General features: G+C 55.5%; 1 protein-coding gene across 1 annotated transcript in view; it reads right to left on the bottom strand.

The window, feature by feature from the left end:
• Positions 1-689: 689 nt before the first annotated feature.
• Positions 690-14,393, bottom strand: part of FLT4 (fms related receptor tyrosine kinase 4) — a 38,297-nt gene continuing 24,593 nt past the window's right edge. Inside the window, exons 15-30 of the mRNA XM_030844751.3 lie at positions 14,236-14,367; positions 13,961-14,067; positions 13,538-13,673; positions 12,959-13,063; positions 12,497-12,610; positions 12,210-12,298; positions 11,918-12,068; positions 11,340-11,434; positions 10,825-10,947; positions 9,588-9,699; positions 8,214-8,313; positions 7,749-7,854; positions 6,962-7,113; positions 5,891-6,011; positions 4,732-4,817; positions 690-2,548 (exon numbers count right to left, since the gene is read on the bottom strand). Of these exons, the coding sequence (XP_030700611.2) occupies positions 2,353-2,548; positions 4,732-4,817; positions 5,891-6,011; positions 6,962-7,113; positions 7,749-7,854; positions 8,214-8,313; positions 9,588-9,699; positions 10,825-10,947; positions 11,340-11,434; positions 11,918-12,068; positions 12,210-12,298; positions 12,497-12,610; positions 12,959-13,063; positions 13,538-13,673; positions 13,961-14,067; positions 14,236-14,367 (1,925 nt within the window). The 3' untranslated portion in view covers positions 690-2,352. The remainder of the gene's footprint in view (positions 2,549-4,731; positions 4,818-5,890; positions 6,012-6,961; positions 7,114-7,748; positions 7,855-8,213; positions 8,314-9,587; positions 9,700-10,824; positions 10,948-11,339; positions 11,435-11,917; positions 12,069-12,209; positions 12,299-12,496; positions 12,611-12,958; positions 13,064-13,537; positions 13,674-13,960; positions 14,068-14,235; positions 14,368-14,393) is intronic.

Genomic DNA, 14,393 nt, shown 5'->3' with positions numbered 1-14,393 from the left:
AGGGCCCTGCCACACTCTCCGGGCTGGAGCTCATCTCTCTGGGTCGGGATTGAAGTAAGGGTCCTAGCTCAGAATCCCCTGATATTGGAGTCCAGGAGTGCACTCAGTCATGGAGGTGACCCTGGGTGCACGCTGAACCCCTCTTTTCCTGTCCCCGTCTGTGGTCTGTGATGGAGGTGGTCATAGGCTCTTTCTGGGGTGGAGGGTGAGACTTGGGGAGCTGATGGCAGGGACCCAGCCTGGGCTGTGCTCTCAGGCCCATGGGCCACCGGTGCTTAGGGCCTGAGGCAGCATTTGGTTCTAGTAGGTGGGGACAAAGCACTGTCACTTTATTCATAAAGTAAACATTAGGGGAATGCGTTCCTGGCTCTGTCGGGAGCCAAGCTGGGCGCTTCCCAGCCCTGAGTGGAACCCCGCGTCCTGGTGCTTCCAGCACCCTCTGCTGGTGGCTTTGGGAGACTCCACAGCCTACTGGGCAGAGAAGGGGGGCTGAGCTGCCTCTGCTGCCCTTTCCTTTGCGTGGCCAGTCCTGTGACCTTGTGGGGCTGATGATCAGCAGGAGGAAGGCTGATCACAGAGACCTGGGATTTAGCTGCGAACCCATTCACTGTAACTCAGGACTGGCATCAAATTTATTATTATCTTTTGTTAAATATTTTATATTTTCAGAGCATATGTTCTACAAGGGGGGTGGGGCTAGATTTTCTTCCCAGTACATTTTTGTGTGTGCAGTTATGTGACAGGAGAATAAGTGACACAAACAGGTGGTACACATGTGAGAGGGGTCTCAGGCCTGGGCCCCTGCACGCAAATCATGCGTTGCTCCTCTGATTGAAAACAGCCTCTGGACTTCCACCAGGTAAACCTGAGACCCAAATCTCACAGGCAGATGACATCAGAGGAGGTCCACTGGGGACAGTCATACCTGCATTCACCATATCTTAAAGGAACAATACACAACGTGGGGGGGTTCCTGCCGGGCAAGCCCCTGCTCGCTGCACGGCCGCCTGTCCTGCAAGCGTCTCATGGGGTGGGGGTGGGGTGTCAAACATTGTGGTGCTAACTGGGATGAGGATCTTTCTCCTGCTAGGGGTGTGGGTAGCTAGGGAGTGTGAACTGGGCTGGGGGGGTGGGCCCTGGGCAGAATGGCTCCAGCCTCCAGATGGTCCTCTGCTGTTCTGTGAGAGTAGAGGCTCGACCTGCCTGACTCACTCCCCAGGGCACTGATGTCAGGTACAGATCAGGGGGCAGAAGACAGGGCCTTCCTGGGGCCACAGGGACATCCACTGATTGCCTCCTGGTACAGAGCTATGCCGGTGGGTCCTCTGGGCCAGCCCCAAAGCCTTCCTTGGTGGAACCCACAGTGTTTGCCTCTCATAAGGATGTTCACAGCTTGGACGGTGCCTTGGGTGGCAGATCTAGGTCCCAGAGGGAAGAACCAGGTGATTCTCAAATGGGGCAGCTCTAGACCATCGGGTGATTCTTCCAGTTCTGGGGTAGGCAGGTGAGGCTGGGGACTTTCTCCAGAAAGAGGTGGCCACAGTGGGGTCTGTTATGACAGCACTTGACTGGGTGTCAGAGGCAAGGATCATCCAGATTCAGAAAAACCTTCCCTGGGATCCCTTCAGACTGAAGTTTTAAAGTAAATTCTTCACAGCAGCTCAAATAGTCTCTGAAGTTCTAAGGAAGAAAACAATGTTGAATAGTACTTCTCAACACGCAGGAGAAGAAGGCTTGCTGTAACTGGCTCGGCACTGCAGAGATGGCTACTCTGAGCTGTTTGGCCAGGCTCAGGAGAGGACACCCCCATTCCCCCCACAAATTTCTCATTTGTTGCTTTGAGGTGGAATGCATCTTTGAGCCATATGCATCTTCTCCTGAGCCTTGGAGTGGCAAGTGAAGAAAGCCATTCCCACAGGAAGAGAGGCTGCATGGAGGGGGCAGCATTTTGGGTGGGTGCTGGGAGAACACAGCTGAACCTTGATTACTATGTGATTCTCAGACCCTCATATTCCTCATCAGAAATCAGGGATCACACCACCCACCATGCTAAGAGGAAGCACCCAAAGAGATATTTCCCATGAGAGTGCCTGACCCAGGGCTGGCCCCTGTGGATGTTGAGCTAAGTGGAATCTGAATCTGAAGGGGAGAAGGGCCCCAGGGATCAGCAGGGTGCTCCTGGGCAGGCATGGTGATGGAGTTCAAGAGAGCCCTGAAGCCTGGGTTTTACTCTTCCCCAGACTGAATGAGATGAGTTCCTGGCCTGGGCCTCCAGCCTTCTGCTCGCTGGCCAGGCATGGTCCCCATCAACTGTTGGAGCCCAGGGTCCAGTGGACCTTGCCCGAAGCTGCTTTAGTAGCTGCTGTCTGTGAAGAAGGGCACTTGGGCAGATGGGATGCCATCGCTCTCCTCTGGTGGCCCTGCCAGCTCCCCGTACTCGCTGTTGTAGAACACCTGGCCCTGGGTCCCTGGGTCTGGCCTCTGCCGCCTCCCTGGGGGGTCAGGGTGTGCCATGGTCACATCCATATTCCTGCCTGGTCCTTTACAGCTGCTGAGACAGGGAAGGTGATGTCAGTAAGAAAAGAAGAGAAGAGTGATTGAAACCATGTTGGGTCTTATAGGAATCACCAGACACAACCGGAGCAATAAGAAAAGCCAATGGAAGCACACACAGACTTGACTTAAATACAAAAACAAACCGATGTGACTGTTGGCAAACACCAGAGCTTTCTTTGTCTCAAGCCTGGGTGTGGGACAATGGAGAAAGCCCAACTTCATCCCCCCAAACCTGCTTCTCTCCCAGTCTTGCCCATCTCTGTAAATGACACCAACGCTGATTCAATGACTCAAGCACCTGGATGTCATCCTTTCTTCCTCCCTTTCCCTCATCCCTTATATCCAGCCCACCCAGAAGTCCTGTCCTGTCTATTCCAAAATGCATCCATGCCCCTCAATCCATGCTCTTCCCCTCCTTTAGAGTGAGCTGCCATCACTGCATGCTCTGGGCTGCCCTAGCACATCTCTCTTCTCTCACTCATGCCACCCTATAGGCCAGTCTTCAGAGATCCTTCAAGTTAGATGGTGTCCTCCTCTTGATACACCCTTCAGTGGCTTCCCATCACCCTCAGAATAAAATCCAAGCTTCTCCCCCTGGCCCAGGAGGCCTTGCTGCTTCCAGTCCCCACCTGCCTCACTGATGGCCCTATGATTCTCCCTCCTTAGCACTCATTTTCTTTGAGATTTTTGAAAATTTGTTTCTTTGCTTTTGCTTCTGTTTTTGCTTTGCATGGTGCTATTGAAAAACCTGATGCCAATCTCTCTCTCTCTCTCTCTTTTTTTAAGTGACTTGGCCTTTTTGCCTGAATTCCCAGAATGTTTATCTCTAAAGTCTAATAGTTCAACTAGGATATGCCTCAGAGTTTACTCTTCTTGGGCCAGTTTTCCCAGGTACCCTTCCAATATGTAGATTCAGGTCTCCTTTTATTTAAGAGTTATCTTGAATTACATATTTAAAATATTAGTTCTATTTCACTGTTGGCATTCTTCTTCCTCAGAGACACCCATTGTACATATTTTGGATCTTTTCTATTCAACTTCTAAATTTTTCACGTTCCTTCTGACACTTTTTTACCTCTTTACTTATTTCAGTTTTAATTTCTTGACTTCTTTTTGTGTCTATCAAATGTGCCCTCCACTGTAAGTCTGATCATATCTGATTGTCCCTTGGGCACTCTGCTCTTCATTTTTGAGAGGATTTGTGTTTTATTTCAATTTCTTCCATGAATTTAGTCAGCTCCCATTTCATATCTTCACACTGTTCATCCATTTCTATTCTGAATTTTTGAATTTATGATTCATTGTGCAGCTGCTTATTTAATTATAAATTAATTCATGTTGATGTGTTGTATCACAGTTTTTCCATGTTTTTTTTTTTTTGGAGTGTTTACAGCTACTGAAAACTTTTAATTCTAATTTTCTTTTTTATTCTTATATGGATAGTGCTTATTTTTTCACCCTGACACCCTGACAGACACAGGTGTCAAAGGTGGAAGTGAACGGTCTGAACACAAGGATCTGAAGAAAAGAGCACAGCTTTATATAGGTAGGTAGGTAGGTATAGACAGGTAGGTCCTGTCATTTAAACAGCTATGAGCAAGTCAACTAGTAAAGTGGATAAGTAGATGTTTAACTACTTTATATATACCCTTAAAAGTTTAAATATTCAGTTTTTTCATTTGTTTCTTTGTTTTTTTAGAGACGGGGGCTATTTTCTTGGGCAAATGGAGGTCACTGTTTTATGCAGGTCACCCCCCCCCCCATGCAAGCACACAGGAGGATTTCTCTGTAACCATATTCTTATCAAGGTAGGACACCAGCCAGCTCTAGGTCACATGATCTGTGGCCTCCCCTGGCTGGGGGAAGGGTGTTACACGCATTGGGCATGGTGGATCTTTCCTGGTTTCACAAAGAGATATTGTCTGAGCATCTGTCGAATGGCAGGGAGGTTTGGGGACCAGCACCAGGCGTACTGGGTCAGGACAGTGATCAGGGAGAGGGGGCCTTTGGTAAGGCTGGTGGACACAGGCCTCAAGTCCCAGAGTGGCCTGCCTTGAACACACAGAAAAGCACTATGGAGCCATGAAAGGATTCAGGTAAGAGAGTGACAGGCACATGCCGGCCTGGCCTCCCTTCCCTGGCCCCTTCCAGTAGAGGAGGCTCCAGAAGCCCTACCTGAGCCCACTTTCTTGTCTGTGCCTGCTCTCCAGCCGCTCAAATTCCTCGGAGGCCAGCACCATCCCACTGTCCGTCTGGCTATCCTGTGCAGAGAAAACAAGCTAAGGCTGTGGGCCCCAAGGACCTGCCCCGCTGCCAACCTGACACTCATCCTGCGCCAAGTGTGTGGGAAACAGGCATCCATTCCATCACCAGGGCCTGTAGGTTAGGGTCACGTGCCCCCACCACAGAGGGAGAAACTGAGGCCTGGCGGGGCCATGCCTCACTACTCAGGAGGGTGGCAAAACTGGAACACCCCACTGGGAGACATAAAAGGTGGCTATACACATGCTCAAGGCACAGGCAGAGCAGGAGCACGGGGAGAAACAAGGAAGTATCGAAAGGATCTGGCAGCTCATAGTATAGAAGAATGATCCTTAGACACATTCCAGGTTTAGGGGGCCTAGGTCACCTTTAACCTGACTTGGCGTGGTTTTCATTTTGATTTCCGTGGAGGGGAACTGCACTCTTGTCAAAGATGGGGGTCCCCCAGCATTTTCATCTGGCCCTGGGAATGGGAGCCCAGGTCTGCATGGCTCTGGTCCAGGGCACCCACTGCCGCCTCTGCACCCAGCCTCCCCTGGGCCTGCGCTCACTCACCAACCCCATCTGGAGGGAGGCTGGGAGGCTGTCTGTGCCTTCAGCCTCACGGAGCTGTAAGAGGTCTACTCTGCTTGACCGCATCTGAGAACACAGGTGGTTTTCCATGCCCCTTACCCCAGCCTCCTCCTCTAGTGACACAATCTCCTCCTCTCTGGCCATGCGGCTTGATGACCAACAAAGGGGGGTCCTGACTCAGGCCGATCCCAGGAGAACCATCTAGAAGGAGTCATCTTTCCACTGGGTTCCTACTGGGGTTTCTACCTTGCTGGGAGAGAAAGGGGGTGCTAGGGAGGTGAGCCCCTCTGTGAGGGAGGTGAAAGTACAGGTGAAAGCAGCAGAGACATGGTGGCACTGCATGGGTGCCCAGACCCCACCATGCCTGAGGCACAACCTGGACTTGACATTTTCAAGCTGGTTTCTGCTGCTGGCCTCAGGACTTCCTGACATCTGACTCCCTGTGGAAAGAGCCCAGTGGGCCTGACCTGGGGTGCACAGGTGCACCCACCCCACTTACCACTGAGGCCTTGTAGGTTGTCAGGGTCATGGGAAATTCTTCGAACGTTTTCATCCTGAAGGGACCCTGGGTCTGAGTCCCCCTGGCAAGGCATCCCGGAAAGGACACACAATTATAATATCTGTGGGGAGAAAACGTTAAGTGCTGAGAAACGCACTCCAGCACCCTTCCTGAAAGCTCTTTCCACCTCTCATTCTGCACCCCTCTCCAGTGGGGAGGGTGTGGAAGGTGAGTGGAGGGCACCCAGCTTATGTGTGACATGGAACTTGAGAGAGACTGGAGGAGGACTTCACCCCAGGATGGGCCACCCTGTACAAGGCAGTCAGTCCCGGTGCTGCAAGCTACTGCCTGACCTGCACGTGCGTGCATGTGTGTGAACATTCGAGTGCCTGTTCGGGGGCTGGTGGAAGGAGCCTGCCAAGAACCAGCTGGGTGTTCCTGTCCTCCAGGCCTGGCTTTGCTCTATGCTGGGGAAGATGGGGTGGGGAGTCTCAGAGTCCTTCTCCCAGCAATGTCAATGGGAATGTGGATACACGACTTTCTTGGACTGTAGACATACACTGGCAAGAGACTTCTGACCCCAAACTCTGGGAACTTAGGCTGCATTCTAAATCCTAAATACAGGTTAATGAGTGACCTGCCCTGTTCCCAGGGTCCCTACCAGTGGCTCTTGAGACTCGCCCCTCTCCCCACCAGCTCCACTTTCTTTCCCTGCAATGTGGAGCTGGCCAGGGCATTGTGCCTGAGATGGGCACTTCCTTGAAATTGTCAGTGGGAGGGCCTCTCAGGGGCTAAGAGTGTGGGCAAGCAGAGGATGGCAGAGGGAAGAACTGAGGAGGTGTGGAGAAAAGCAAAGTCGCAAGGCTGCATGGCCTTGCGGGGGCCCCGAGACTGACCAGGTCCACCAGGGCGTCACCGACACTGGCACTGTCATTTAATGTCACTTTGTTGAGCTGGTATACAATGGCCTCTCAAGTCCTTGTAGTTCACTTTTCCTGATGACTGATGAGGATAAAACATACTATGTCCCCCTTGCCTGGGGGACCCCTGGACCTGGAGAGGGTGGCTAACCTGGCAGCCAGGCTGTGCCGGTGCAGGCTTGGTGGGCTGTCCTCCATGTCAGCATCAGTCTCCATGACATGCAGGGCCGTGGTGGACGCCTGCAAGAAGCTTCCCTCCTCTGAGCTCTGAGAGCCACAGGAAACCACGCAGTCCTCCTCTTCCTGGCAGGAATGGCACAAATGGCCAGGGTCAGAGGCCCCTGTGCCCCCTTAGCCCCACGCCTGCACTCAGGACTGCTGGAGTTCCTCACCCTTCAAGTGCTGTGCTCAAGGGCACCAAGGACTAAAGGAGCAGGCAAATTCTCTCCACAGCCCTCCCAGGTGCCCCATCAAAGGAGGAGGTAGGCACAACAAGAGCATCCTCACTCCAGAGCCCCAGCTGCTCCACAGCCTCAAGAACCAGCACTAGTGCTTCCCACCCTCTTCCTGGGCAGAAGTGGACCCAAGTGCCAGTCTCCAGCCCCTGAGGCTGGGGCAGCAGCAGCTCCCTGCTCCCTCCTCCAGGTCCCAGGGCACTTGCTGAGGCCCTGAGCTGCCCTGAGCCAGCCCTGAGCTGCCTTTGTTCCCCACCCCTGTGGGGGGAGATACAAGTCAAAGGCAGGTGAAGGGGGCAGAGGGACAGAGAGGGAGGTAGAGGAACACATCACTATTCTGCTGGGAGACAGGGCTCCTTGTAGGCTCCCTGAGGACCAGCCTGGGGCTCTTCATGGGCAAAGTTGGGCTCTGACCATCCATGTGATGGTCCCTGGGTTGGAGCCAGAGGTTGCTGTAGCAGGACAGGGAGAGTGGGGGCTCACCTGATGACCCCTGCCCTGAAGCAGGTCCCCCAGGATCTCCACCAGATCTGAGAATGCAGGCCTCTCTTTGGGGTCTCCGGCCCAGCAGCTCAGCATGATGCGGCGTCTGCAGGTACAGCCGGATGCTGGATTGTGTTCTGAGTGCACCCCTCACCCTACCCCAGCAAACCCCAAGCCCCCTGCCTAACGATCCCTCACACCTGCTCTGCCTCCCTCCCTCCCCAGGGCCTAGGTAGGGCTGTCCCTCCTGCCTGCAGGGAGGAGAGTTGTCAATGGACTAGTGGTGGAGTGAGAGACTGTGTCTGCAGGCCTCCACCCCCACCCCTGTGACTGAACAACCTCCCACCTCCCACCCTTGCCTGCATACCGCCCTTCCCGTGCCCGTACACAACCCCTCTTCCCCTTTCCTAATGCCCACCCACTCCTCTGGCCCCCCAGTGCCTCACGGCTTCCCAAGAGACTCACATGGCAGGAGTGGCCAGCTCTGGGGCCCTCATCCGGGTGCCTTCTTTCAGCCGTTGGCAGAACTCCTCATTGATCTGCACCCCAGGGTATGGGGAGGCCCCTGAGGGCAGGAACAGGATGGGTGGGTGTGTGGGGAGCAGGCTACTACTGTTCAGCCCAGACCCCAAATCGCCTCTGTCCTGGTCCTCCATGGCAGAGGGCTTGGCCTGCTGCTCCCCTCCCCCACTGCTAGTTCTTCATCTGGTTAAGAGGACGGTGGCACCCGCTTGCTAGAGCTGCCATGAGCATCACCGCTTATTACAGGCACATTAGCGAAAACATGTCCCATCCTGGGATCATCAGGGTCAGTAGAGCTTCGACAAGCCAGTTGAGCTGTCTTGTCACAATGACCCCTCTTAGGAGAAGCTTTCTCTAATTCTTCCTTAAGTCCTGTGGCTGTACCAGCAAACAGGACCTAACCCTGCCTCGCTCCCTCCTTGCCTCTCCTGACCACGGGAAAAACAGCTCCTGCAAGCCATACAGCAGTGGAACAACCCTTTTAAGACAAGAGTCAGACTGCTCTATCCCTCCCCCAAAACCCTGCATGGCTCCCAGTAGACTTAAATTTCAGGTCCTCAGCCCAGCAGGCCTGCAGAGGCTGCATGAGCCACCTCTCCTAGCTCTCACTGCATCTCCCGATGCCACCTGCTTATACCATGTCCACCTCCAACACGCGGGGACCATGGCCATGGCTAACCCCTCACCCTGGACTGCTATCCTCCCAGGCCCACCTGCCTCTACTCCACCCACCTTCATCAGCCTGGGCCCTCCTGGCCCCTCTGGCTCACACACAGTGCTGTCCTTCCTGCACTCTTCCATGCTCTTTTATTTTTAGTAACAGCATCAGTCACGGCTGCCATTCAGTGTTTTCACTTTCCCACTTGTTTACCGCCTCACCCCTACCCTGGTGCGGGGGGGCTTCACCTTGGTCCCAGCAGGGCCCAGGTTCCCATGTGAGGTTCTTGCAGGTGTGGTCATTGAGTGAGCACCCTGTCTCCTCCCAGCTGCTCCCAGTCCTGCAAAAGCAGGAGCAGCATCCCTAATGGCAGGTGAGGAAGGGGCTCAGCCAGGGAGGGAGAGATCTGGGGGAACTCGTATGGTGTTACCCTCTGTGACCTGTGTTGACCCCAGGGGCTGCTGAGTGAACACAGGGTTCTGCCCTGGCATAGGCTGGAGGTGAAGGGGAGAGGCAGGGGGCTCTCCAACCACCTGCCTCAGAATGACCTGGGCTGCTCGCTCCAGGTTTGCACAGCCCCCTGTGCAGAGGGGCTGGTGGAGTGACCTGGAACCTGTGATCCTGCCTCCCCCCTCCCCTGCACCCTGCCCTGCACTCACCCAGGGAGAAGATCTCCCAGAGCAGCACCCCAAAGGACCACACATCGCTCTGTGTGGTGTACACCTTGTCGAAGATGCTCTCGGGGGCCATCCACTTCAGGGGCAGTCGGGCCTATGGGAGGAACATGTGTCCCCAGTGGGGGAGGGAAGAGAGGGAAGAGGCCAAACGCTTGGGCAGCCCTCCTCCTGCCCCCAGTCTCCCCAGGACTCTGTGGAGTCACATCCCAAGAAAGTCTTTTTGGTTACATCCACCTTGTGTGTATTCAGATGGCTCTTGCAATTTGCCCCTCCCCCATCCTGCAGGTAGGATGCAGAAGCCTTCATTCCTCCCTTGAAGGCTTCTGCCCTGCTACTGTTCTCCTGGGTCCATCTGGGCCCCTCTCTTCCTCTGTGCTCTCCCAGGGAAAACTTGCAGCCCTCCTCCAGCTCTAGACCCTTCGGCCCAGCATCCTGAGGAACACCTGTATCCCTGCACACCCTCACCAGCTCCACCTTTCTCCACTCACTTGGTCCCCAAGCTGGAAGCATGACATCATTCCTGACCTGTGGCTTCTGATGTGCTTTTCCTCCTATGGCTTCTACCTGGGAGCCCTGAGAGCCATGGCCCTTCCAGAATTGCCTCTGCCTCCACCCCAGCACCCCCACTCCCCTCTCCTCACAGCCTGCAGAGGGGGGTGCTTCTGGACGGCACACCTGACTCTTACCTCCACACCCCTGCCAGTTAGAATGAAGGACAAAAGCCTTCACAGTGGGCCTCTCATAGCCTGGACCCATTTTGCCTGTTGACCTCCCTCTAAGCCTCTTCTTTCCTCCCCTGGGGCAAGACTCTAATCAGCGATGGATGCTCAGATGCCTGCCTCTGAGCACCACCAATGAGACACAAGTTGCACCTAGCACCCATGTACTTTGCTGTGACCCTGCTACACCAGGTCTGTCCACCTCCAAGACAGACACCATGTAGGGTCCACCTCTGCATGTCCAGCCCCTCGTGGGCAGGCATGGGGAGTCAGTGCCCACCTAATGGACCAAGGTACGGGGCCAAACACAAGCTCCAGTTGGAGCGCTGTGGTCCCTGTTTGTCAGCTCCTGTCTCCACTCACCTGCTCCAGGTGCCTCAGCAAGGTCACCAGAATCCCTGTAGGCGCAGGCCCTCAGACCTTCCATGTGGATGGCAGTGAGTCCACCACCCTGCTCCATGGCCCCCAACCCCCATCCTTCCTCTGTGGTCTGCACTCACACTGCCCTTGCGCACGTAGTCAGGGTCTTTGTAGATGTCCCGGGCCAGGCCAAAGTCACAGATCTTCACCACATCACTTTCTGACAGCAAGATGTTCCGAGCAGCCAGGTCTCTGTGGATGCACTAGGGGTGCAGTGAGGTGCAATGCAGTGATCAGTGCAGGCCCCTGGGGCCACACCCACACCTAGAGCTCCAGGGTGCCCCACCTGAGCCCTGCTCTTTGAGAACAGATTTCTGTGTGCCCCCAGGACTTGCCATGGAGAGAGCTTGTGGAACCGTGTGGACAGCAGAAGAGGCTATGCAGCAGGACAGACTGATTCTATATCTAGCTCTGCCTCTGACTAGCTGGAGACCTTGGGAAGTCAATTCCACCCTTTGGGCTCAGTTTATAACTCTGTGAAGTGGGAGAGATGCGCCTTGATCATAGCTGTGCTGTGGGGTGAGCTGGGACCAAGCTTGACATGCTGGTGAGTTTTGGCCTTTCTCCCCTCTGAAGAGCCTGCTGGGGCAGTCACCTTGCGAGAGGCCAGGAACTCCATCCCTCGGGCCACCTGGAAGCTGTAGCAGACAAGGTCTTCCATGGTCAGTGGGCTCAGCCACAGGTCCTCAGCTGCACAAAGAAGCGAGGTTGGCTCAGGAGGGTCCTTATCCATGACTCCCATCTTCCACCCAGCCCCAAAGGGAGTATTTGTTCACTGAACCTGGCTGCATCCCTCCTGGCCAGGCTTAACAAGCATGTTGGCCCCCTCTCCTGCCCCTCAGCTTCCATTCTCTCTGTGACACCCACTAACCACTTTCCAGAGCAATGAATACTGTTGCCACACTAGACCTCTGTTCCTGCTACTTCTGCCTGGACTGCTCCCCACCATGTTTGCAGGGCAAACTCCTGTTCATGTCTAGATGTCCAAATCAAACATCAAAAGTCTCTGTGAAAACTGTTCCTGAGGTGTCCTCCCTTCCTAAGGTAGAGTGCATTACATGCTCTCCCACATAATTCTCTCCAGGAGGGCCCCAGGCTGGCTTATCCCAGGGTCCCTGATCATGAGGTATGAGTGTGCCAGCCAACTCAGGCAAGGGGAAGCCAGACTCTTACCTTCTTGGACCGGAGGGGCTCGTCCTGCCCCACCCTTGCCCATCAGGAGCCTTGTGAGGAGGGCCCTGTCGCTGCTCCCTGGCCTCCTCCGGTCAGCCTTGGCACCCTCCACCATGGAGCAGAAGCGCCTTCGCTGCTCAAGGGACTTCTCCTGCGATGCACGAAGCAGGTCCGAGGGGGAGGAGGCTGGCCATCTACTGCAAAATCACTCCCCACACCTTCTCCCCAGCCTATCTAAGAGCCTTGCTTGCTCACCAGCAGAGCTCTGGCCCCTGGTGGGGCGCCTACCTACCGCGTAGGGGTTGAAGGCCTCCCGCTTGGCACGCAAGAAGTTGGAGAGGTTGCCGTACTTGCAAAACTCCACGATCACCATGAGGGGGCCTGGGGCAGGGCAGGAGCCAGGAGCTTGTTGACTGAGGGTACGCTGGAGGGCAAGCACCACAGCCACGGCCCTGCCCCAAAGCCCTCCTGCGCCCCTCCTCATCCCCGCCCATTCCCAGCCCAGCTGGCCCTTTGCACCTACAAAGACAGAGCACCCTGGGGGACTCACCCTCCCGCCAGGGCACCCGAGCTCTTTACCGTTGGGCTTGGTGCAGGCCCCCAGGAGGTTGACCACGTTGAGGTGGTTACCGATGTGGATTAGGATTTTGAGCTCTGACATCAGGGCACGGTGCTCGCTGGCTGTGGCGCCCTCTGGAGGGAACATGGGGGCTTCGCGTGGTGCCCAGCCCACCACCCAGCCCCTGCACCACCCTCTTTCTGCACCACTAGCTTAGCTGAGGCATGGCCAGTGCTCTTGCTGGTGTGGGCGCAGCACATCCCACCTGCCTCTCTGAGGCAAAGGGTTTAGGTGGAACTGGTAAGTATTACTCAGAGATGAACCCCAGGCTCAGCTCTAATTCCCATGGACTCCCTGTAGAACCTAGGGTAAGAATCTGTTCTGAACCTCAGTTTCCCCTCCTGTACCACAGACCCACCAGCCCACCCAGAGCTGCTGATCCTCACCAGCTCAGCCACCCCTTCTACCAGCTGACCCCACACCTTTCAGCATTTTCACGGCCACAGTGTCACAGCTGCTGCCCTTGTTGATGCCAAAGGCCGAGGCTTCCACCACCTTCCCAAAGGCCCCATGGCCGAGGACTCTCCCTGTGGGGGCAGGGAGCCGGTTCCAGGTGAGCTGTATGGGGGTGAGGGTGGAGAGGATTGGGCAGAAGGGACAACCCCTGTGGAGGGCCAGGAAGGAAGGCCCAGGAGGCAGAGGAAAGTTGGGCTCCCCTCTGCCAAACAGGAAGTGCATGGGGAGTGGGAGTGGGAAGAGAGGGAGAGGAGAGGCAGACAGGAAGGCCTGCATCCTCTCCCAGCAGGTGTGATGGGCCCACCCTGCTTAGAGCAGCAGGAAGTGACCTTGGGGGCCTGGGAATTGAGAGCCCCAATCATTGTTCTGGGGATGCATGCCTAGATGGACAGGTCGGGCCAGGTGGGGGCTAGGTGGGACTTTCTGGCATGAGTTCTGAGAATGGAGGGATTTCAAGGCTCTAGCCTGCCCAACCCCATAGCAGCTGAAGCTGTCTCTGCCCAGCAGTACAGGGTGGGTGAAGTAGGCTGGGTGCGGGGTCTCACCGAGGTGCAGCCGTTCCCTGGGGAACTCCCACTGACTGGCATCATAGGACAGGTATTCACACTGCTCCTCCAAAGGCACTTCCCCAGGGTCCATGATGATGGACAAGTAGCCGGTCTTGATGTCTGCATGGGTTGGCTGGGGGTGCGGATGGGGACAGCTCATTGACTTGGCCATACCACCCTGGCTTGGGTAAAACTTTGTCTGGGACAGATGGGAGCTCCTTAGGGACTTTCAATATAGGAGGGGACAGATGGACAGACAACCTCTGGTCCTGTAAGAGCCCAGCATGGAGGGGACAGGGAGGCCTCCCAGGATACAAGGCTTCCACGTGGAACAATATTCCTTAACTTAAGGGCTAGCCAGGGTGGAGAGAGACCACATGAGGAGCTGGGGAGAGACTCAGCTGGGGGAGGAGTGCTCACCCTCCTCATGTTACAGAAGATGAGGAGGAGGAGGACCCAGAAGAAGACGGCGATGACCCCGGTGCCAATAAGGATCACGATCTCCATGTTGCCTTTATCCTCGGAGCCTGAGTGGGCAGAAAGAGGCTAGTGTGTGCGTGTTGTGAGGAGGGAGAGGGTGCACCTTGCGGGAAGTGCCCCTTCTGGTGGGCACAACTAGCAGTGAGGTGGCCACAAGAAGACGGCGCCAAGGGCAGGCGGAGGGTGGGTGGAGGGGCGTGAAGGGGAGGCCGGACCTTCCACGGCCACGCTGGCAGAGGAGTTGACGCAGCCCTTGGTGTTGCACACACTGCACAGATAGCGCCCAGCATCCTCCTCGCGTACGCGCTGGATGCTCAGCCTCTGGTTCGAGTCCGCCAGGTCGATTCCTGCAGCGAGTTGGTGCAGGTTCGAG

The sequence above is a fragment of the Globicephala melas genome, chromosome 3 (genome assembly GCF_963455315.2).
Source record: "Globicephala melas chromosome 3, mGloMel1.2, whole genome shotgun sequence".
NCBI lineage: Eukaryota > Metazoa > Chordata > Mammalia > Artiodactyla > Delphinidae > Globicephala > Globicephala melas.
The sequence above is the reverse complement of the archived record's forward strand: the minus strand, read 5'-3'. Positions and strand labels throughout refer to the sequence as shown.